At 38.0% G+C, this 26,044-nt stretch overlaps 1 protein-coding gene across 2 annotated transcripts; it reads left to right on the forward strand.

Annotated features, from left to right (window-relative positions):
* Positions 1-6,284: 6,284 nt before the first annotated feature.
* On the forward strand, positions 6,285-25,112 carry ABI3 (ABI family member 3). Of its 2 annotated transcripts, XM_087713604.1 has the most exons (8): positions 6,285-6,641; positions 8,817-8,984; positions 13,409-13,585; positions 20,418-20,503; positions 22,440-22,526; positions 23,288-23,469; positions 23,792-23,926; positions 24,475-25,112. In XM_087713604.1, the coding sequence occupies exons 1-8, from the start codon at positions 6,525-6,527 to the stop codon at positions 24,636-24,638; spliced, it is 1,116 nt and encodes a 371-aa protein (XP_087569730.1). In that variant the 5' UTR covers positions 6,285-6,524; the 3' UTR covers positions 24,639-25,112. The 2 variants fall into 2 exon arrangements, with proteins under 2 accessions (XP_087569730.1, XP_087569731.1); XM_087713605.1 differs by lacking the exon at positions 23,792-23,926.
* Positions 25,113-26,044: the final 932 nt, after the last annotated feature.

Consider the following 26,044-nt stretch of genomic DNA (forward strand, 5'->3'; position numbering starts at 1 on the left):
ACGCACAATGCATTCCCCATGTTTTGACCCAACCATGGTACTTCTATTTTATCAGCAATATACCAGTAATATGCAAAGTATCTAACATTTTTTCTGAAATTAAATCTTTACATAGACACTTAATGACAGGAGACAACAGCACATCATAAATCTATGTTGTTAGAACCTGGGCAAAGCCATGGTCTCAGTTTATCTCAGCAGTGAAATTCAATGGCTAATTCAATAATATAGATTTCATGAAACATGATTTCTTATTTGTTAGAGAGAAAGCAGTTCTCCTGCACACTCAGCAGCTGCACACTCAGCAGCTTTTGATACTAGACTTACTACTTTTATGAGTGGATGGAACCTATTTTTAGTTGGGAGTGTTTATTGTTTCCAACAAAATGCAGTAAATCTCCATTGCTGTTTTAAGACAGCCATAGCTTTTCCTTCTAAATGGAGATCTGAATCCTAGAAACTTGTCCAGAGACATCAACACTTTTCTCGAATCTCACAGATGCTAATTAAAATGGATGTTGAGTACAAAGTGCTTAATTTATTATGATGATGTACATAACAACATTACCAGAAGGCATAATTTAGTACCTCTATTTTGTTTTGCAACAAAATGAAGACTATGGTTAAGATATGGTTTTGCTAGAGAAAAGTGACAGTTTGCTATCATTGTTGAAACTGGAAACTTAGCAGAATACTAATGCTAATATTCTCTTTCAAGACAGCTGTCTCATGCAAAGCACAGAAAAGGGGAAAAATATAGTAAGCCTGAGAAGTTAAAAGCAGGAAGAGGGGGAGGCGGAAGAGGAGGAGGAGATTAATGCTATGCACCATCACTTTTTATAGTATCTTTCCACATCCTTTGTGTCATCATAAAATCTATCCAACATTGACCACAGATTATATGGGTTCTTAACCAACAAAAGGACAGGTATCAACTGTATACATGTGCATTCATGTCCCCAACTACCCTGTTTCCCTGAAAATAAAATCTCTATATATAAAATAAGCGAAATTGGGCTTTTGGCGCATGTACTCAAATAAGCCCCTCCCCCAAAATATTGCAACACAGCAGCAGCCATGAGGTGACCACACTCACCGCCTCCTGCACCTCAAAAATAATAAGACTTCCCCGAAAATAAGACTAAAAGACTAAAAAAAGAGCCGAGGTGGCACAGTGGTTAGGGTGCAGTACTGCAGGCCACTTTAGCTGACTGTGATCTGCAGCTCAGCGGTTCAAATCTCATCGGCTCAAGGTCGACTCAGCCTTCCATCCTTCCGAGGTGGGTGAAATGAGGACCCGGACTGTGGGGGCAAGTTGCTGACTCAATTTGTTAAAAAAATTGTAAACCGCTTAGAGAGGGCTGAAAGCCCTATGAAGTGGTATATAAGTCAAATAAATAAATAAATAAGTACTTATTTCGGGGTTGTAAAAAAAAAGACCCTGTCTTATTTTTGAGAAAACATGATAACACACTTCTAATGTCATTATAAGCTTCTTTTTATCCATAGACAACCAACAGGACATCACTCTTGGTATAACTGCTCACTCTCGAAAAAGGTGCTAAGCATTCCATTCATTTTCACATGTGTTACTCCTGCCATATCCTACTGTTGCTATATTCAGCAACTAATCATCAACTCCAGAGGTGGGTTTCAGCTGCTGCTACTGCCGGTTCGCTCAGGGATGTGCTGCGCACTTGCGCACGCTTCGTGTACATGCTTGATGTGAGCTACGCACATGTGCAGTGCTAAAAAATGTTTCTGCGCAAAAAATAAGATGGCAGCATTACAGTACCACCGAGAGGCCGAGTTACTACCTACTCTGCCAAACCAGTCCGAACTGGTTGGAACTCACCTCTGACCAACCCTTTGTGCAAAATATTTTATAATTAAAACATATACATTTTATATAAACAAACACATTTTTTTCTTACTTTCAAGTATTTTTGCAGAAGAGTCAAAAGCTGGCCTATATATCCCTGCCTGGCACAAAACCCTATTACACTTCCCAAAATGTGCTCATTGTTCACCCTTTGAATAAGAAGTTTTTCAAAAACCTTTCCAGATACAGTTAACAGTCTAATTTCTTTGTAGCCTTTGCATTCACTCTTGCTTTTTTTTTTGTCAAATACATAAAAAGTTAACATGTATGTTAAATAAATCACATGGCCACATCATAAACAACCCATCTTAATATTTCTAAACTTTTCCAGTTCCAATACCTATTGCCAAAATTTCACAATTTTCTAGCATACTTTCATCCATTTTTTCTTGGACACTAAGATATAAACTATTTGTTTCCATTCCACTGTTGTGATTTACTGTCTCCTTTATTTCAGCATAATTTTGTCTCCTTTTTGTCATCAAATAGTCACTCTCATTCATACTTCTACATTATTCACTGAATTTGCAACTATCATCATATTGTGGTTTCTTACTTTCATATGCAAATAGATTACACAATTAGTACTTTATAAAAGTGCTTCCAAAAGTGTTTTCCTACATTAGTCAAAAAACTTTTTCAGAAAGATCTAATTTAAATGTTCCTGTTTAATTGAGGAAAGGACTTGAGTATTGTTACCCAAAGAAAAACTACATTTAGTCAATGTCGATGCACTGCTTTATAGCATATATTTTAACTCTTTCTAGAATTAAGGAGAAATTTCAAAACAGTGAGAATAATTAATCAGTAGAATGGTTTGTCTCCCAAAATTTGGGGGCTCTATGACTAGAAGATTTTAAGAAGAGATTGAACAGCCATTTATCTGAAATGGTGTGTGGCCTCCTATTTGAGCAGGAGGTTGGACTAGAAAACCTCTAAGGTCCCCTTCCAATCCTGTTATATTCTATGTTTTATGATTAAATCTACACGTTTGCTTTCCTGCGTCCATTCCACCAGATCATTCAGAACAACTGTATCTTCTACTTTGTCTCAGATTCACAAACACAGAGCATATCCTTCTTTCATTTATAGAGTTAATTTCTGTTAATTTCATTTATGGAGTTAATTTACTACTTATTCCTTTTATAGTCCAACCTCCCATATGATGTGGTCATAGTCAGATCCTGTGGATCCTTAGATATTGATTTCTGTTGCCATCATAGCTTTGATCAGTCAAGGCTTCACATATTTTTTTTAATAAAATAAAAAAGACATAGCTTAAATTACTAATTATAACTGTGTCACATGCAACATTTCCTGTCAATGAAAAGGACACTTCCATTCAGTGGATCATGTCAAAACTGTAACAAGAACCCAGATTTAACTCAAGCATTATTATTCTATGCAACCTAGACTAACCTAAGTCTTCATCCCTCCCATGTGTGAATACCATACAGTATGTTCCCAGGAAGTAAACATACAGAGTTTCTTCAAAGGAAATCTTCATTGATGTTACAGATAATCCTCGACTCACAACCACAATGGTCCCCAAAACTTTTGTTGTGATTCATTGTGCTCATAAGTTGAGGTACCACGGACTCAATTTTACAACCATTTTTAGATATAAAAGGTAGGTATAAAATGAGTCACTACAATCTTTAAGTAAAGCAAATAGTTGTTAAGCAAATCCAATTTATCAAATTGGCATTTTCTTCCTGAAGCCAACAAAAATAAAAGAAGCAGACAAAAACATTGCAAATCACTGTCATGTGACTATGGGATGCTGTAAATGTGAGCCAGTAGCCAAGCATTCAAAATGCTATCACATGATCATAGGTCTTTCTTTGTGTTCCAGTTGTAATTACAAGAACATGTTGTAAATAGATTTTTTAAAAATATTGTAACTTTGAATAGTAATTAAATGACCAGTGATAATTTAAGAACTACTGATACCTTCAGTGTAGTCAATTCAAACTTTTCAATTTCAAACATGATTGGATCTGCTAACATGAAAGAGAAATCATCTGAGCAGGACAGTAAGTAAGAGGGCTGAACCTGAAACTACAAAGCCAGAACCAATGATTATCAGTCAAGATATACAGTATAAATGTGGAACATATAAACCCCAAGATTTAAATCTGGGAGCTATAGGCATCCCAAGCTAGCATAATGACAGAACAAAGATACACATTTAGAGAGATTACAGTGCAAATTCTGCTTGATATACTTGTGCACTGAAGTGTGTGTATATATATGTATGAAGTCTGCATATACACCTTGTGGATAAACAAGAATTAAACCAAATATGTATTGTGCGTATATTCTCGTATTTGTGCAGTTATCAGCCTTGCTACGTTTATTTTTGTCTACAGTAAATAAACCCATCTAGCCATCCTAAGTCTGTGAAGATTCTGCTGTTACTGAATGTGGGGAGAGGGAGTTTCTAGAGATATTTATAGCAAGTCTAATATGAAGTCTGACCAAGATTCCGCCTCCTTTCAGTTTGGAAAAGATGCTTTTTAAATCATTCAGACATCATTCCTTCTCCCAGAAGCTATAGTTAATAGACTGATTGACTCTTGCCAAAGGTATTTTGAGGTTCCTTGACAACAACAAATCATGAATTCTCTGCCTTCACAACTTTGCTATTTATACTTAGGCCAGAGCCACTGAAACAGTAGAAGCCTCTATATAGTGATGGTATGTAGAAAAAAGTCAAAATGGCAGTTGACACCATACAATTAAAACCTTACACTGTATGTCTCTGCAGTGAAATCAGTAGGATTTAAATATGCCTAATTTAAATTTCATTGGCTTTAATTACCTTACCCTGGATAAAGAATTTATATCTATTTTACCCAAGTCTGCATTAACTAAATTTAAATACAATGGCCTCTTGTTAAAATCCTCTTTCCAAATCTATCATGGTGGTAATATAAAGAATTTTGATTTATTAGTCATTGATCTTAGAATACAGAAACATATTTCCCAATGATTTGTAAATGTCAACAACAGGAAAAACAATAATTGCAAGAAGAGTGTTTATTTATAGCCTAGTCACCCTAGTGCATAACAACCAATTAAACACAATCATATGCATAACAACCAATTAAACACAATTTAAAAAGCAGAATGTCAAAGACATTGTCCAAATCTTTACACAATAGAATTACAAATTATAATAACATATTAAAAATTAATTTAAAATCACCAGAACACCAATTTAAAAAGTGTCGTTCTGCCCTCTACTAAAATTGCTAAAGGAGAAATTTAATTAGATAAAAATCCATAAAACAATATGTAAATATAAAATATGATTCTTGCCAAGGATCATATTTTACAGCTTCACTCAGCCATGGTTCCTTTTTTTCATTATATCTGGACTGATATATTTTTAAACCTTTTAAAAATATATTAAACATGTTATGTTACTCATTTCACATTTTGATGACCACATCCCCAAAAGCTTTTTAAACTGAAGAGAATAAGGGTGTAGATGACATGGCCTGAAATAACTGTGAGGTTGCCTAACTTACCCAAGGAAGACGAAACTAAGAAAGAGGATATAAGAAAAGGTAAAATGTAGTCTCGCATTGCATGGTTCTAAAGACCAAAAACAGATGTTTATACAGATAGTCCTTGACTTACAACCCAATTGAACTCAAAATTGTTGCTAAGTGAGATATTTGTTAAGTGAATTTTGCTCCATTTCATGTACTTACTTGCCACATTTATTACTTCAGTTGTTAATTTAGTAACAAGGTTGTTAAATGAATCTTTGCTTGTTAGAAGGTCACAAAAGGTGATCACATGATCCCCGGATACTGCACCTGTCATAAATATGAGTCAGTTGTTGAACCTCTGAATTTTGATCACATGACCATGGAAATGCTACAATGTCATAAGTGTGAAAAATGGACATGTCAATTTTTAGTGTTGTTGTAATTTTGAACGGTCACTAAATGGACTGTTGTAAGTCGAGGACTACCTGTATTAGATGGAGCCACTGAAAGAAACTACAGTGCTTAAAAGTATGGGAAAACTAAAGAATGTCCAAAAGAGTGATCTAGATCCAGGTCATGGGGGAAAGAGACAAAGAGGTAAAACTTGCTACGAACTACCAGCAACTTTCAATTATAAATAAACCAACAATGGACTTTCTGAGTTTTTTTCAGCTTGGGTTCAGTGGTATTCCCCAGGTAATTTGAAATATAGTAAATAATATGGACAGAGTTGACCTTTCAGGAGCTGTTGTAAGAGAAATCAGTAAAATAAACCTTGCTCTAAAAATACTGGTTTCCTCTCTTAACAATTCTGCCCTCCCAACATTTCCTCAGTTTATTATCATCACTTTTCTACTCAGTAAGTGAATAGATTTTCAAAATCTCAAGAAGAAAGGAGTTATAATTCAGAGATGGATAAGTGGCACCGTTGGTATTTATTATTTTTTTTGGCACCTTTTACAATAAATTTCCAGATATCAGCAGGATATTCTCTTGGTGAGCAAAAGGGGAGGGATCAGCATTGTCACTGAAGCCAAATCAAGTGTAAAATAGTTTCCAGCCAGACTGTTTGAAACTTCTCAGCTGAAACTGTCTGCTATAAGAAGGAAGTGGTGAATCCAGTACAGCTAAGTGGCAACATGTCTGAGTTTCAGCAGCTGATCCAGGACACCTTACCATCTGCCAGAGATGTTCTACGAGAGAACTATAGCAACCTTCTCAAAGTGGCAGATTTTTGTGACAGCAACTATGAGCAGGTGAGTTACAGTGGGAGAGAAGCCAAGGACAGACTATCTTGAGCTGGCATAGAGAGAAACTCTAGAGTACCTTGGCTGGGGCAACACTATATCTGGGCTAAGTTCTCAGGCAGCTGAAGATGCGTGCAGGGGGAAATGAGCAAGATAGCACCTGTATTCTGAAGAACATCATGAATCTATATGGGAAGTGGTCAATGTGGAGCTGAGACTTTCAGTGTTCTCTATAGCTAATATAAATTGGGGAGACTGGTGGCAATGAACAAGGAACTGAAAACACCTAAAGCAAGGGTAGAAAAATTGTAGTTTTTACCTCCGTCTTTCTGTGGCTGATATAGTTTCCAGAATAATGACTCAAAGATGCACTGCCAAGTTTGGTGACAAATCACAAATTTAAGCAATGCAACATTTTATTTAAAATAAAAAAATAAAAAATAAAGATTGAAATGAGCATTTTTGTGTGTCTATTTTGCTTTTTCCAATACCATCCCAAAACTAGATAAAATTTTTGGTATTGCTTCTTTCCCTAATATCACTGTATTATTGCCATAACTCTCAGAATTAAAAGATTTTGATTCCTGGATGTCTGCCCCAAGCTAATGGATGACAGGTTGGAGAAAGATGTTATAGATAATGTTGAAATAGTTTGCTCAAGGCCTGATAAAAGGGAATTTTCTAAGGTTTATAAATCCATAAAGTATTGCTGAACATAAACGATCTTTTGACATTCTCTACGTATCTGTAGCTAATGAAATTGTATATGAGAGCAGGAGGGGAAGAGAAATTTCCCAAGCATTTTTCAAGAACAGAAGTCTTCCTCTTACCAGTAATAGTAACATTGATACTGCAAGTTTCCTGCATTGGAGCAGTTGTCTCTTAATGTCTTCCCTTCAGATTTATTGAAATACGGGAAGGTCTGAAAACTGATGGAGATGATGATATAAAGAAAACATGCCCTGTCCATGATATGTAATTAATAGCTGAAATATCCGTCACCACATTGATTGCCAGGGTTGATTTGGCTGATCTGGCTGGCTAGATCTTTCCTTCTTCATCACTCCCTTATGTGTCCCTTCCAAAGCGACATGCTCAGTAGAAGAGGGCAACCATCTCAGATAGGGGTGAACCGATTCTCGGCCTCCAATATATACAGTGCAATACTATATTTGTGGAATGTATTTGAGACTATACTGCATTCTATTGCATCTATAGTTAGTCACAATGATGCCAAAATATTGAACTGTGTGTCGTGATGTCAGGACACAAGCCTTTCATAGCCCATTTCAATATCATAGATAAGTATGAAAGATAAGGAGTCAGCATCATCCATCACTCCCCCTCTATTTGACCTCTGTGTGGAGACTGGACAGGTTGTGGAACCCGATGATCATTCAAATCCCTAATAATCCTTATTTGTAATAATACAAAAATGTAGAAAACAGGTACAGCATGTCCCATGGACATTATATTTCATTAAGTCAGGTTAGAATTTAGAAGTTAATGTTTGTGTGAGCCAGCTACTCTATACTCGTAGTTGGAAATAATTGCTCTCTTCAAATTAGGAGTGTTATCACACAGAATAGAACAAACACTTATTTTATTTTCCCAGGCAGTATGACAATGTTTTGACAGATAGGAGAATACATGTTGATTGAAGACTGGGAGTCATTAAATAACGAATGGTATTATACCAATGAGAACACTTTATAATGATGATTATGGTTTAAAGCAGAGGTCTCCAACCTTGGCAACTTTAATGCTTGTGGACTTTAAGGCTGGCTGAAGAATTCTGGGAGTTGAAGTCCACAAGCCTTAAAGTTGCCAAGGTTGGAGACTCCTGGCTTAAAGTCTCTTCCAGCTTTGTGATTTCAAATAGAGTACAATTGTCATACTTTCTATCCAATATAACTGATTGGACCTGCAGCCTGGGGCTATAAGAACCCTACTCCTGTCCATCTAAGATCACTGGGCTGGGTTATGTTGGAGACATAACTTTTTGTTTTTCATGGCTTAATATCAATTATAGACTGGGCCATCCAGCTAAAGTTCTGCCCTCCCTTCCTGATACCTGTCATACTTGAGGAGTATTCAGCAGGAATTCAGTTTCATATGTTTCTATTGTTCTGCTATCTTGCATAATTGTCTCTCATCCCCTTCACATTCTTTTCTAACTTATAGGCTCAAGATAAAAGAAAAGCCCTAGAGGAAACCATGACTTTCACAGTTCAGTCATTAGCCAACGTGACCTATCAAATCAATAACCTAGCCAGAAACATCCTCAAAGCATTTGATTTGCAGACCACTCATCTCCAACAAGTGGAAGCCAACATTTGTTCCATTGAACAGGTGAGCAAGAATCCTGCTTCAACAGACACTATGAAGATACTATGTAGAAGATACATTTGGGGTTGGATCAGTTTTTTGAAATTCTGGTCATTTCCCTTGTTGGTAGCTTCTGTGGTTGGCATGAGAAGTCTTGTCCGCACTTATTGATTCCTCCTGCAGCCGCTTCCAAAGTCTTAGTTTTGTAACATCCAAGCTTGTAGCATCCAAGGTAAATCTCAAATCTCTATTTTTGTAAGTATCTTGGCATTATTGGGAAATACCATAACTGGAGACTTTGACAAGCTGTTCACTACTTCAGGATCTTCCAAGTTCAACCTGGTATCTTCAATCTGGTATTTTCAGAATTCTCATTTTTTCCATCCACATATCAGCCTAGTACGCTTGCAAGAAAGTAAATAAAAGTTATCTTAGCAAAAGAAACAACTCAAATCCTTACATAATTACACTTGAATATTATATATATATTAATCTTACAATTACCTGTCATCTACATTACATGTGACTTGAGGACCCATTGGACATTCAGGCTATATATATATCTATATCTTTGCCTAAGATGCAATACAGCACAGGTTCGAATCCCAGTAAGGGTATGGCTAGCTGATGAGAGCTAAATAGCTTGAAATAGATCTATACTAGTCTCCCTTTATTTATTTATCAGCACAAATAAAACACAAATATAACAAAGGCAACAGTAAAAATATTGGGTTTCTGTCGTGATGGACTCTTGTGACGAGATATTTGTTTGCATGCCATTTAATTGTATGGTTATTTCCCCAATATAAGTGGTTTGTTTCCTATTGTTGGATTGCTTTCTATTGGATTTATGTTTTATCTATTTTTAAAATTATATTATCTATAACTAAACTTGCTTTGGCCTAAGAAGATCAATAAAGTCATCAAATAAATTGATTAAATTAAATACAAATCTTCCCTTACATAGTGCCCCACCAAATGTCTCAGATTACAATGCCTTCAGTCACAAGCTTGGTGACTGGGGAATTGTAAGAGGTGTGACTGCCACACCAGGAGAGATTTGAAGTCGGTGAATATATGGAGAACAGAAGCTGCATTGTCCATTTATTTCAGGAAATTTCCTTGCCCTCTGAGTCACTGCTAAGCTCAAAAAGCAGACACATCCCTGGATTTTTTGAACCAAAGGATTCCTTTCTCTCCTCTTCTTACTGAAAGTGTATCTATGCCTGTTCCCAGCAGATATCAGATCCCTCTTCCTGTTACTGGACCGGGACTAGGGACCTGCTTGATGGTTTTCCTGTTTCCTAAGAACAAAAACAAAATAAAATAGAACACATGTGATCAGGAAGCATAAGTGGAATGGATTAATCATCTGTACTATTTCACTTGCTTTATACTTTTATATAACCAAGGGGGTTATGTGCAGTGTGTGTGTGTGTGTGTGTGTGTTTGTTTGGAGAGAATAACTTCAATGGTCAAACTGCAGTTTGAGTTTGTTGAAGCTGGCTCCCAAAATTTGCTTTCTAAAAATTGTGCATAAATCAGATACAATTTTCTTTTGCCTGCAAGTCTCTCTTGGACAAACCTCCCCCCTCCCCCGATTTTAGAATTAATTTGTGTTCATAAAGCAAGACAGTGGCTTTTGGCTCTTCTAGGTTTACATTGTTTCTCCCAGATTATCATGCTCAGAACCTGAGGATTGTGCATTTAGATGATGATTTAGCAGCCACAAATATTTTCTTTCAGTTTAACAGATAGAAAATAAATGAAATGTTGAAAAAAAATCAAGGTTGAGGTTCAATCCAGCCTGGGATCCTTTCCTTGCTTTCCAACCTGAAGGTTCACTTCCTAATTCAGATGGTTTTTCAAGCAGAACTAGACACAATAGTATCATTTGTGCTGGCCAAATGATGTGGTATGTAATGATAGAACAATTTAGGTATTCCCCCCCTCCCCCCTCCCTGAGAGATGGGAAACTGGTGGTAGGAGAGGAACTATGGACCAGTCATCTCTGGTTCAAATCAATTTAAACAGCAGAAAAGAGAAGTTTCTTTCTACCAAATGAGACTTGTTCCATCCCTCACAGTATTGTTTGCATTGACAATCAACAAGTAGCTGAGTTCACATATTACACGGAACCACATTTTGCATAACACATCACGCCATGAGCTTTTAGTTACAAATAACAAGGGTAAGGCTCACACAATATGCTTAACCAAACAAATGGTATAGCAGTTATTGCAAAGTGAGAATATGCTCGAGACCATATCTCTGTGATGGCGAATCTATGGCACACATGCCACAGGTGGCACGCGGAGCCCCCTCTCCGGGCACGCAAGCCGTTGCCTAGCTCAGCTTTCACCGCACATGCGTGCGTGCCTCCCACTGGGCAGCTGATTTTGGGGTCTCTGCTATGCATGTGTAAATCACACACACATACATGAGGGAGTCACGCACGCATGTGTGAGGGCAAAGGGTGGCACACGCATACCTGGGGGCTGTGAGGGGAGCACGGGGGGGGTGCAGAGTTCTTCTTGCACCCCATTTTTGGTTCCAGGAGGCTTCAGGGAGGCCTGCTAGGCCCAAAATGGGGCATGGGGGGATGCGCATGCGCAGGGGTCAGTCCGGTGTGTGTGTGTTGCGTGCACATTGCACTATGGGTGTGGGCACACACGCATGCTCTGTCATGCACACACAAGGACAAAAAAGGTTAGCTATTACTGCTCTATCTAGAGAGCTGCTTTCTTTGCCTTCCTCAGAGATATTTAAGTAAGCCCCTAGGATGTTCTCACTGCTTCCCAATTTCCTTGGTTTGCAGACTGATGCAATCTCATTATTACTTAGTCTCTAATTAAGAAATAATGGCCAGATTTCAGTCCTAGGTCCTATAATCCTGTTTTGTTATTAATAGAATTTTCTCATTTAATTTTTTTTACAAGCAATAGCTCACATTCATGAGCTCAAACTGATGATAAATGTACATTCTTACGTAGGAGCTTAAGGAATATTTTGCTGGATGAAAAACAGGTCAATATTCCTTCTGGTATAGCCTATTTTATAAGCTGAAGTACTATATGTTCCATCAGGGTTGAATAGTACTGAGATAGCCAACCTCTGCTTCTCCTAAGTATTGAGTGGCGATCTCAGTGACCCTCAATTGCTGAATTGGAATATATACTATGAAAGGAAGGGGGGGAATAATTAAATTCAGGGCAAGTAATCATATGAACTACATTGTATCAATGTAAATTAAGTCAAATATAATATTTGTGCTGGCTCTGCATGCTTTATTTGTTTGACTTGCTCCCAAAGCTAAGTCCAGTTTTGCTCTGAAAATGATTGAACATTCATCAGATTATTAATGGATCTCTTTCTATCTTTTTGAATAATTTCCAACACGTTTTGTTGACAATACTTTGGAAGTGATTTGCATTACTTTCTTCCAAAGGCTGAGAAATAGTGACTAGCTCAAGATTACCCAGCTGGTGTCCAGGTTGGGGCTAAAACTCCTATTACACCAAACTGGCTCTCAACATTGCTTATAATTTTTAATATTATTATACTAATAATTTCTACATGCTCCATTGAATTTTAAACAAAACAATGGATGCAGCATGCAGTGAAGTCTTCTCAAACTTTCCAGATATGATGGGGCTCAATCCCCAGAGTTCCTAGGCAGACTGGTCTTCTGAGAGTTATAGCTTTTATTACAACTGGAATTGATCAGGATGGAAAGTCTGGTCTAACAGTAGAAAAGGAATAAGGAATGGGAGGGAAACAATAAAATTCGAGAATCCATTCTCTGGCTGCTGCTCTTGAAGTAATTTTGCTTTGTTCATGGAATTTCACAGTAAATCAAACAAGGTCATCCTCCAGTTATAACCTTTCCGCGATAGGCTCTGCCCTTTTTTCCTCCCATAAAAATATTATTTGAGAATTATTTGGGATAGGCTGACATGTTGGTGTTTACTGCAGAAGTGGGATTCAAAATTTTTTACAACCGTTCTATGGTTGTGGCCGGAGAAGGATACTGCAAAATCCCCATTCCCTCCCTACTCCTGGGGGAAGCTTACTGGAACATCCCCATTCCCTCCCCACCCCACTAAACCTGCTTTCCAGCTCCGTTCTCCTGTTCAGGGCAACAAAAAAGATCAGCTGGGAGACTGGGAGGCAGCAGGGGCAGGGCCAGCCTATTTGCCGGTTCTCTGAACTACTCAAAATTTCCGCTACCGGTTCTCCAGAACCTGTCAGAACTGGCTGAATACCACCTCTGTAGCAATGAATTCCATCTGATCTAATGATGTGAACTTTGTTCTTCCTGTTACATTTCGGCCAGCTCGGTTGACCAGTGCTACATGTTAACTCTCTTGGGAAATCAGCTGCTGATGCTTCCCATTATGTCCTGCCAGACAAGTTCTCTCCTTTCTCATGATATCTTTCTGTTGCAGGTTATAGAAATGCATAAGGAGAAAGTGTCCCGTCGTGAAATTGGGATGCTTACTGTTTGCAAGACCTTTCCTCCCTATCAGAAAATCATCTACCCAAAGAAACTTGAGCCTTTGCAGCCCTATTACAGGAAACCACTGGACTTCAATACTCTGGATGACATTGGCCATGGGATCAAGGTAAGAAAGGGACACTCTCCAATTAAAAAATGAGATGCTTTAGTCTTCCCCTCTGTTAAAAAAGACAAGACTCCCAGATTTGGGACATCCTATTGACCCTAGTAAGTGAAGCCAGTGCAAAGGATTGTGGGAATAATAGCCAAACAGTTTTGAAAGTTGTGCTCATACCCTGGGCTGCTGAGTCATGAAAAATCATGACTGATAATTGAACAGAGATATTGCACCTGTAAAATAATAACATCAAAGACCCCTGGAAATCTGTACTGAAGAAGACACTAATTCCACAGATGTCAGTTATTTGTCTCTTCTTTTCTACCACAATAATGTTTTAATATGAATTCTTTTCATTGGGCTTTTTAGTTCCCCATGCTGACAGGGGAATTCTGGGAGTTGAAGTCCACATAGCTTAAAGTTTCCAAGTTTGAAAAAAGCATGTTCTTATGTATACAAGTCTTTCCTTGTAGTCTTTCCTTCTAATTTTGGTACCTCTTTGGGAGGATCTGTATCCTGACACATTTTTCTAAGTTCTTTCTACATATTCACTGGAAGGACATTCTCTCCTTCCCTTAAGGTTACATTCAGTGCTAACCTCAATTTGCTTTGTAGAACTTTTATGGACTGTATTATAGCAAAATATTGGTTTCTGTCAAGTTTATTTTCTGAATCTTTAAATGGGAAGAAGAATAGTTCTAGACCACGAAAAAGCAAACTGCCCCACCTACTCCCCAAGCTAAAGAAGACATATCTGCTTTCTCCAATTTAGTGAGATTTCCTCTCAGAAGAAATTGTGGAGGGAACATATATATGACCATCAACAAATATGTGGCTTTCAGAATATTAAATAAATTTGGCAGTTGTCCACAGAAGAGGCCTTTGAAAATGTATGCCTGATTTAGCATCAGATCTGCTAAGCATCATCAGAAATAAGGCATGTAACTAGGTCTTTTTATTAATAGATTTGGGTGTGCTGACCCATGTGGTTCAGCTTTGCTCTTGAAAAGAAGAAGATTCTTTCCCCACCCAAGAATTTGATGACTTACATAGACATAGAAATTCAACAAGAGACAGTATGTCTCCAAGCACTTCCTCTGTGGAAAAACGTATGTGCTACTAAGCCATTACTCTCTTCCTCCTTCAACACAAAAGAAAAAAAAAAGTTAGGCGTAATAAGAAAAAGCATAAAAATTTAGAACAGGACTAGGCAACTTATTGAGACACTCAGTACAAGCAAAGTTTGAATCCATGTCATGGATGCTGGCACAAAATGGCTACTATTGGTAGACATCCCTTTTCCAAAATGGCTGCTCTTATAAGCACGGACAACTGAATGAAGTAATCCCTCAACAATTCCCCTACCAAAGAATCTCTACCATTCTAGTTTGTCTTTTACTCTGGCAGATGGACACACTTCCAAACATACCACATAGCTGTAGCCAGACATCAGTTTATTTTTGAAGAATGCTTTTGGAGCTCTTAGGAAGCCCAAAAGCATTTTTGGAAGCTAAAATGTTAGGTTTATATAAATTTAAATCATGAGAGGAAAAAACTTACTAGGCATCCAGGAGCGTATCTGCAGGTGCATTGGTGTCCATAGGCATCATGCTGCCTCTTCCATCAAAAATTACAAACACTGTTTGTACTAGATACATTCTCCTTTGTAGAGAGTGATTGTACCCTCAGGAAGCCATTCCTCTCTAGATAATTTTCCGAAGGTAAAAAATAATAGAGAAGATCTACTCTCGCTCCATCGATTATCCATTATCTCTCCTCTCCCTCCCTCCCTTTCTCCCCCCCCCCATCAAATTTCTATGTTGCCTATCAAAAATATATGACTCAGGGAAGTTTACAAATAATAATCATAATCATGCTTGTGGAATTTGTTGGATAATCTTGATATGGAAGAAGTTTTTAAAAGTTTCATCATCATAAAAGTTTATTGTTTAAGATTTCCATATAGGATTATCAGTAAGTAATGCTTTCTTAAAGTAAGGAGCAAGGAACTGATTTTAGTCATGAAATTTTAAAGACTATGATTAACCCCTCATAACCTATTAATCCTCCACATATATTCTACATATTTCAAACATTTCTTCTCCTTTTTCCTCCCCACAAGTTGGAATACAGTTCTAAATCAGGATCATAGGACTCCCAAATATGGTGGCCCGAGTAGATATCCAAGTTGCAAAATAAGATGTCCTTTCTTCCTCCCCATTTTGCAAACTACTTTGAAGAAAAAAAGTGGGGCTGTGTTGGTAACTGGGGTTAGGCATTGAGACTGAACTGGAAACCACATGTGCCTGAAACTGATGAGACATAGACATTTTGAACAGAGAGGAAGCAGAGCACAACCTCTTTCTCACCACGCTTCTGTCTCATTTCCCAGTAGCATTGTCGTCATTTGAAACTCTGCTTCCACTCAAAGAGTTTGTGGCCTTTTAGCTTGCCCTGATGATAAGCAATGCTTCAATGCAGCCAGCAGAGCAGCTGGAGAAAGACAAGAAAATCATCTATATGGAAAGAAAGCTGCTAACTTAGCAATTGCATATCGCTAAGTTGGAAAGAAAGAAAGAACTATTAAAACAGGTGCAATCAAGTGAGTGGCTCAGCAGATAATGGCAACTTCTATGGGTAGGTAGACTAATGAAATCTTAAAGAAAGGGCAAGGACTTTAACTTAGCATGAAGAAAAATGCACCTGAGACAGAGAAGCCAGTTTTATCTGCTGTGGTTAGCTTGCAAGCTACATTCCCCTTTGCCATATTCATGTAGCTAACCATTGATGATGTATTTACATTAACTGGAGCCAATTTCAGAAAAGCACAGGACTTCATTTTAGCAAATCACTTTATACTTTTATATAGGACAGAAATATTTATTTTATTTCTGACATATATAAAAAAATGGCATTCACCAGCAGGCCTAATTCAATTTGAATTGGAGACTTAAGATTCAGATAAGGCATGACACTATTTGCATTTGTAGTTCTGTATGAAATTATCACCAAGCTCTCTCCCAGAAAAATGAAATATCCTAGGAAATATTGAAAAGGCAGAATATTTCTCTGGATGTGAAAAGGAAGAAACATGTTTTAAAAGACAGAATAGCTCCCTGTAGCTTCCTGCCCATCCCCACTTTGTCAATGGGCCATTAAGAAGGCCAAGCTAGTCCACTTTACATAATAAAGAGTTCTCCCCTTCAGCTCCAGGGGGATGGGATTAAGGCATGATAATACTGGCTTTTATCCAACTCGCCACATGGCATCTGAGAACTCAATCAAACCTGGATTCAAAACGCAGTCTAGAGAGTTGCCCCTCCATGACCCCATGGGAGTCTGACAACCAATCAGAATACAAGATCAAGATCAAAGGCCAGAGGGACTCAGGGATTCAGCATCTCAGTTGGCCCTTCTCTTTTCTCCACCAACATTGAAGCATGTGATCACCTTTTCTGTTCAGGACTCAAGCCATGTGGTCCTGTCCACCAATAAACCATCTTTCCAAGCAGCCTCCATGTCTCCAGTGTCTTTTTCCCCATTTGGAGCCAAACCCAGAAGGACATTTCTTTCAACAGTTCAAGGCAAACCAATTTGACTTAGACTGTTTTGAGAGATAATATTGATGAGAAACATATCTTCATCCAAATTGCCCATAAAGGGACTAAAGGGTTATCCTCTCATCTCAGTTACTACAATCAGAGGACCTCTTGATAACTAGTTTTTAACGGACATAATCACATAATGTTGTTTTCATCTTATTCTCAGTCAAACCAGAGTATTTTGGGAACTTCTAGTGTAGAAGGCATTCCTTCTTATCCCAGAAAAAAACTTGCCACAGGTACTCTCTGGAATACCTTAGTGATGAGTCTGGGAATTATATCGCCAATGACTGCTTCTGTCCTTCTCATTCAGTCATTAGACAACTCCCCCTTTGTGTCCATTGTAACTTGGTCTGACAAAAGAAAATACCTACCTGCTTCCTGTGCCCCCCACTGCCCCATAGTAATTTCAGCCACTTGAGTGATCTGCACTACAAAACAGATTGATGTACTCATGAAAAAACACATTCCTAAAAGAGATATTGTTGCGAAAAAGAACATCCTGCCACAACACAATTGATGTCAGCGCAATTTTCTGCTGAGTCAAGGTTGGGAGGAAAGAACACTGAAGCAGCAGCCTGGATAAGCCTTATGTTGCACTGAATTAATGCAGAAACTGTTCCACTAAATAAAATACCTTAAAGCATGTTCAAAAAGTAAAGCCTTTTTAATTTTCTGGAGTCCAGGTTTGGATAACATTGAAATATGATCACTGGCTGGTCTTTGTGGATTGGCATAGATTTGCAACCTCTGTTCACTGGATTTTGTGGAGTGCCAAGACAGATGGCATAGTAGCCAGTAAGCTGGCTACCTTGGCCCCTCATAGGAATAAGCCCTGAGCCATGTGTTTGACTTGGTTGTGTGGCTTGTTGGCAATGCTCTGTGTTGGCAGAGGCAGCAGGGGCAGGCTGAAAGAAAATGCCACAGAGATAGGCAGCCAAGGAGAAAGAGGCTGGCACACACAAAAATGGTATCAGTAGACTTGCCACTTTTTGGTTTTTAAGACAAATAACATATAGAGCAGTACCTTTAAGTCTTAGCTTGGTACCCGTTCTCTCATTCTTGAATTGTATATATGTAAATCATTCAAAAGTTAAATCTAAGACGTGACATAAATATCTGAACAGTCTTGAGACAATATTTTAAGTGCTAAGAGCTGAATTTTAATGTTGACTTATGTTGTCAAGGTCAGGATACAAGAAAAAGCAGACTTAGGACTTGAGAACTGAAAAAATAAATGAAACCAAAAGCAATGTTAGCCTTATCACTGAAAAAAAAAATCCTAGCACTGAGTTTAATGAAGTGACAAATTGTATTTGCTGCTGGTTATCTGTATCTAAGACTGCTTCACATCATTCAGCTGTCCTTCCCAGCATCCTCAATATATGGAAGTAAACTTGCAAAATTACCTATTGACTGTAATAACCCCAGAAGAAGCACAAAAGTCATTACTTCTACAATGTGTATCAAAAGTCTACAAAGTGCTCTGAAGCCAATTGACTTGATTTGTCACTTCAAAATTGATTAGAGTTGCAAATATACTTCAACAGGGTGATTTGATCCTAACTGTTTCAAAGCTTTGTGTGACTCTATTTACGAGATATGGTAAATGAAGAGAGTAGGAGACAGTGAATGATAATAAATACTTTGTCCTACTTTGTCCTCCAGGTCCAAGGACCCCCTTGTAGAGGTGCTCATGCAGCACTTATTTTATCAGTTGCATAAACATTGCAGGGTGTGTGTGTGTGCTGCAGCCAGAAAGGCATGACTTTGAGATGCCAATTCTCAAATTGAGATGTATTCTGTGTTTTTTGGGGGGTGGGGCTGCACCAAGGGAGGCTCATTCAATTTCATTGTACACATGTTGTTCATTGGCAATAAAGTTTTGATTTGATTTGACCACTTCTCATTTTGAGTTATGTAGGTAGTCCTTTGAACTGTCCTGTGGTGTATCTGTGGAGATGGAGATGGTTTGCAGTCCCAATCTGAAAGGGCAGACTCTAGCACAAAAGGGCACAGGAAGTCCATTGTTATAAAAGCCATGGCTGTTATTCTATGACTCAATTCACAGTTTTCAATCAGCTTTGGTGGCACCTGTCTTCAAAGCCAATGGGAGCTTCATAACACAGGGCTCTCTAGTGGCTTTTTCAGCAGCTGCAGCTTCTAGTTCCCTTGACTGAATGCCACAGTGGTGTAGGGTTTCCTTCACAGTATCTTTGTAAGGCTTGCACATCTGACCTTGAAGTCTCTTCCCATACCATAGTGCACCATAGAGCAAGGTGAGTCCAACTAATGATGAGTCCAACTAACTACATCTGGGCTCTGATAATAAGGACTCAATGCTGATAAGACTTTGTGTGATCCAAGGCATCCAGATTGGAAACACAATCTTGCCAACAAATGCCCAGTGTGTCTATGATAGATAGATAGATAGATAGATAGATAGATAGATAGATGGATGGATGGATGGATGGATGGATGGATGGATGGATGGATGGATGGATGGAGGGAGAGAGAGAGAGAGAGAGATGATAGATAGATGATAGATAGATAGATGATAGATGATAGATAGATAGACAGACAGACAGACAGACAGACAGACAGACAGACAGACAGACAGACAGATAGATAGATAGATATTGATTAATGAAAAAATGCTTCCCAGGTCCTTATCTTGGCACTATGATGGAATTCAAGAAACGGTTGGAGGATTTTCTCTTTCATAAGAATCTCATCTCAATAGTGCCAAATGTCTCCTGGCTTTTAACACTTCCTTGCAGAAGCTCTGCAGCTTTCTAGTTGCTTCCTGGTGGTTCAGTAATATAACTATCTCTGTCTAGCAATTCTGAAAATTTAATATTTGCCACAAAGAAGCCCATCATCTGCTTGCTTTAAACCAGGAGTGTCAAACTCACAGCCTGTGGGCCCACACCCATGCCCAGTTTAGCGAATGGGGGAAAAGTCATCATACATCACACAACAAGGCAATGACAATGCAAGTTTAACACCCCTGCTTTAGACTGTCTCTCTTTTTGGAGCAGCAGGGGCTCATCGCTATGTAAAGTGCTTGGATACATCTTTTAGTGTGAAATTCAGGATACCATGACAAGCTACTGGCAAAAGAAAAAAAGAACAGAATCCAAGTGATAAAATAGCCATTGCTTTGGAAGATTTCTATGTACTACACCAAATTGTTCTTGCAGATTTTTCATCTTGTACTTGTAATCTCTCTCTTTTAGGATCAAAGCACACAGCTAGCCAAAACAGGGACTCTATCAAGGCGATCAATCAAGTCTTCGGCTGGGCCGTCACCTGGAACCCTTGGGTGAGAATGGATCAGCTAATAGCAGGAGCAAACAAATAAACCCCCACTGAGTTAAGGCTGCTATGGCCATCTATACTACTTATGCAGGATAATCATCTAATCAATGATATTTTATTGTTGACAATTTATTTTATTTATTGATCAAATTTGTATAGCAGCCCATCTCATCAAAAGCAGTTCTGGGCAGTGTACAGCAAGTGGATAAAACAACAAATATAAAAATGTTTAAAAGATATTATAAAAACAAATATAAACTCTACACAAAGAAGACAAGAATAGCTACCTCAGCAATGGAGGCATCTGACCCTTTTTTATTTGAAAAAAAAAAATATTGTATCTGTTTTAAAGGCAAAGCAATCAGGGAACTTTGAAGTAAGCAGCCCTGCAGTAGATTCCAGCAACATCTGCAAGGAGAGGTGAAGCTCAGCAAAATGATGCAAGTCCTGCCCCTTTTCAACATGTGGATCACAAGGGGCGGGACTTGTATCCCGCTGCTCCATCCGCCATTAGGCAACCCTTGCCTGAAGATATTTGTAGCATATAAACATCTTGACATCCTTCTTTACGATGGGTAGCCATTCTGCTCTTTAATCATTCCTTCCAAATAGTGCATAAATGAGAACACGTAGAAATATAATGTAAACGTATGTCTTATCAGCACAATGAACAACTATACTGTGGGTATAGTTGGGTATTATTCTGTGATATATATATCACAGATTAATCACTTAAATTAGTTTGACAAATAATTAGTTTAATCACTTAAATTAGTTTGACAAATAATTACATACTATTTACAAAAATAATTTAAATTATGTTTAATAGGCATCCACAGACAAATGATGCCTTGCATAAAAATGGCTTTATTCAGAAGTAGAATAACATTCTTTAAGATGTTGCTTATCCAAAGTGATAGTTAGAAATAGTGATGTTATCTCTTCTCAGATCCTCTCTTAGTAGTTAGAATCTTAGGCATTGGAATGGATAGGTATAATATTCTTCTATTATTTACTCAAAGGACCATTTATTTGTACAGAATTAAAACTTCCACGGAAACACCAATTGTGTGTGGAATGATGGGCTCTTGCCTGTGAAAACAGATTTAATTTAAAAAAAAAAAAGATCTATAGGACATCACCCGAGTCTTCACTGTTCATTCTGATCATGGAATGAATTGATGTGGTTGGCTGTGGGCATTAAATGATTCATCTGTTTCTGTTACATAAACCACTCAGTCAAAATACAAGAATTTCTCAAGTCTATGGGTTCAGGCAGACAAGGTGGTGGTTTTTGTTTGTTTGTTTGCAAATGAGGATTTTAAGGGAAGAGATGCTTCCCACATGGGATGTGATGATGATGTTAGAAATAAACAGAACATGTTTTTGGAGGCTGGGATGTGATAATTAGGGTGTTAATATAGGAATAATCTTTAAAGCTTATTTTAAAAATAAAAATTCTCATATCTGAGAAGCAATTCTTAAAGGAGAGGAATGGAATGGAATAGCCAAGTGTGATTGGACACACAAGGAATTTGTCTTTAGTTCATATGCTCTCAGTGTACATAAAAGAAAAGTTACACTCATCACAAATCATAAGGTACAACAGTTAATGATTGTCATAGGGTACAAATAAGGAATCAAATCATACTAGGAAACAATCAATATAAATCGTAAGGATACCTGCAACAAAGGTACAGTCATACAGTCATAAGTGGGAGGAGATTGGTGATAGGAGCGATGAAAGGATTAATAGTAATAGTAATGCAGACTTAGTAAATAGTTTGACAGTGTTGAGGGAATTATTTGTTCTTATGTCTGGTTCTGCTGTGCAGTGCTCTATAGTGTCATTTTGAGAGTAGGAATTGAAACAATTTAAAGGAAAATTGTATTGATGCAGGTGTGGGAAATCCAGATATGACTTTTTTTTTTAATTTTAGAAGGAACCAGAAGGTCCTAGAAGCAATTCCGCCACCACTCATCCCCGAAGGCCAACTCTCAACAGCTTCATCTTTGTCGTCAATAAGGTACCTTTAGGTCTCCTACCCCACCTCCCCTTTCTTCCCAGCACAGTGTAGAGGTGTAAAGAATAACTTCGTGGGGAAAGTAATTACTATTACAAGTGATTAAACATAACTGAAAAGCAAGATTTCATAATCCAGGAACGTGTAGTACAACGTCAAATTGTAGTATCAAACATCTTTTATTTCACACTAAAATTACAAAGAATTGTTCTAAAGTATGTGATAGGTTTTGTACCACAGACAACACTCATTGTCATTTCATTATTTTGGATTTCTTCCCAAAATCCCTATTATGGTGCTAGATAACAGTTATTGCATAGCACTTTAAACTGTACCTTTATTACAATTTAGAGGTGCTCTACAGAAACTATTAACTCTTCCTTTATTAAGGATAGACAAATCTATTTACTTTGATTGCACACATTGTCCTTAAATGCTTCCTTTTATGTAACAAATATCCTGAAGAAAAAAACAGTATCACCAAGCAAGAATATCAGATAATGTGCTAGCTTAGACTGTTTCCTGTATGGTGTTTTTCTATGTACAAAGATGGACAAAATATGTCCCTCTAGATGTTGTTGGGTTCCAGTTCTCATCAGATAGCAAGCCAGTGATGATGGATTGCGGGAACTGAAGCTATCCCATTCCAGGATTACAAGTCTATTATTATTTTAACACAAGGGGCATGGCTACTTTCCTTCCTTTTCCACTGCCTTTTCAACAAATGTTCCTTTGTAACCTGTCCTTGTTTACATATGTCATAGTAACGTCAAAGAAGTTTTGAACAGCACAAGTATGAAAGGGCCTTCTGAACCTGATCCACCACCACCACCACCACCACCACTGGAAGCAGATGATTTTCTTCTCCCCTCTCAAACAGATTTTTTGCCACCTCCTCCTCCTGTTCAAGCGGAAGATGTTCTTCCTCTGCCTTACCCTGAGACAGGTAAAAAGCTTGTTAAAGCGCTAGGAAAATAAATGCCTCAAGCCCTTAATGAGTTGGCATATATGACCCATTAATAAATGTCAGGTAGGAAACATGGGAACAGTATCCAGTGATCTTGGGAATGGAATGGCTTAGTATATAATGCCTGAGTTCATAAATTACACCATGCTAGAAGTGATTTGTTTGATTGACTTATGTGACCCAATCAATTAGGTCTTATTTAGCAAACCATTACTTAGTATTAGGGCTCAATTACAGAACACCAAGCAGATGAGACGGTTGACTCGCTTATTTGTGAAGCAGGCACCATATTTGTTTGCAGATCTTGATTTTCCAACTTTTCCTCTACCACCATCCCTGGACAATTCCAACTATGGTCACCTGAAGCCTCCTCTTCTGCCACCTCCACCTCCCCCAGAGAAATTGTCGTGGGCCCCAGACACCTATCTGGAGAAAGGTACCTTAGTAAATGTATGAGAATTGCTGAAAACTGTCTCAACTCTGCATGATTTTTGTCTCCTACCCTAGATGTTGAAATGCCAAGGCACCAAAAACATTAGGAGGCATTCTTGTTGCCTTGTACTGTACCTAGCCAGTAATAGTTCATAATGGTTCATTATACACAGGACTAAGTCAAATCCACACATTAAAAAAGAACTTTTCGGCTCAGCTGAGACTGAAGTGATACTTTTTCCAAAACTCTTTATTAGCTATAGTAAATCTTGGGGAAGAGATAGGTAGGATTGTCTTCCATCTTAATTAGCATAAACAATCATTTCCATCCAGTCTTTTTCAATAGCAGCCAATCCATGAACTTCTATCCCTTTTGCCTCCGTGAATTTGCCTACAGCAATGAGTAGCAAAAGGTGTAAACTTGATTGATTGTATTCCCTCTCATTGTGCATACTATCTCTTTAGCATCCCTAGATTATCTAAGGATGTAACTAGTTGACCTTTTATTTGTTCCATTGATTCTGACTCTATTTCTCCTACTCTTGTTTTCAGTTGTGACTCTTTACCCTTATGTTCAGAAGAAGGAGGATGAACTCTCATTTACAGAAGGGGCCATTATTTATGTGACAAGGAAATACTCAAACGGCTGGTGTGAGGGTGTGACAAGTGATGCAGAGGGATTTTTCCCAGAGAACTACACTGAACCTTTGCAATGAATGAGGCAGAATGAAAGAGGAAAAATGACAGGTTCCTAACACAAATGGTATGGAGAACGTGGAGTAGTCCCACAGTGAGATAGGCTGCGAATAAATTTAACAAATAAATTTACAAATGTTCTAGTTTAAGTTGCCAGGAAATCAGTATTTCTCTGACTTACTTAAGCTAGGCTAAAATCAAGATAGTAAAATGAAGGTGTCAAGAGGACTTTGGAAATTTCCCTAAATCCATTGCAACATAAACACAGGATTTATGGCTCCTCTTCCTCTGTAGTGCTTCGGAAAGCCAAAAAACTTGCCCAGCAGTTAATAAAGAGCCCATCAGGGCTAATTTCTATCCTTACAAAAACAGTGATTGCTTAGAATTCTGAGGTTGGGTCTGCCCATGTTTGATAAATGTGGTGAATAAATAAATGAACCCAGCAACCAACTTTCTACTATTGTATAAAAAAATAAACACACTGTAAAATATCATTGAAGGTTTTGTGTGGTTTTTCAATATGCCAGCAGGTGGTGATATTCTGTAGTTTAACTCCATAGCAGCTACTGCCCCTCTCTGTCCACTCCTGAAATCTTATTTGCATCCCAAAATTATACCACTTATTTCAGCAGCAAACAATTGAGCAGAGACAGCATGATTACCTGCAGCTTTTTTGGGTGGGAGGGGCAGTCAGAAAAGAAATAAAAGATGAAATTCTCTGGGTTAAGTCTAACTCCTTATAGCTTTGTGGATATAGTTATGGAGATTTCTTGCAATTGCTGCCTTCCGTGTCTTTTGACTTCCCAATAGTCTAGACCTGGTGATTTCCCACTAAAGGACTAAGCAGGTTCAACCTAAGCACTGTAATTTGCTTTTAAAATAGACAAAAAGTTATTGAGCTTCAAATAGTTCACCAATGTTGCCAAACATTCCAAGTCACCACCATCAGGATATTATCATCCTGCCTTTAGCTGAGTTTTTGCTTTCTTGTTTTTTAAAAAAAATGTTGTTTATATACTGGGAAATGTGTAGAATATTAGGAGGGTGAGGTGAATGTGACTATAAAGCACTTCCTAATTTGTGACTGAGGAAGAACAAAAGGAAGCATAGAAACCTGTTTTTCTAATTGGAATTAATATAATTGGTTTCCCCAAGAGTGGTGCTTTGTTGTGTAGATTCATTTGTCTCCTGTTCAGAAATTACAAATATTTGTCACAATAAACTCTGGAAAGTTCAAACATAGCTGTACCTGATGACCAACAGAAACAGTTTTTTTCTCTCCCCATCTGAGCGGTCGCAGTCTGAATATTGTATCCCACTTTAATTACGCTCCACATGCCTCCTGGTTTGCCAAGATAGGTGGTTATGTGTGTCCTCAAATCTCCAACTTAGACCCACCTTTTAATTCCTTTCATTTTGCCATAAG

This window comes from Thamnophis sirtalis, unplaced genomic scaffold (genome assembly GCF_051295495.1).
Source record: "Thamnophis sirtalis isolate CommonGarterSnake01/CBP01778 unplaced genomic scaffold, rThaSir2_p1.2 scaffold_4, whole genome shotgun sequence".
Lineage (NCBI taxonomy): Eukaryota > Metazoa > Chordata > Lepidosauria > Squamata > Natricidae > Thamnophis > Thamnophis sirtalis.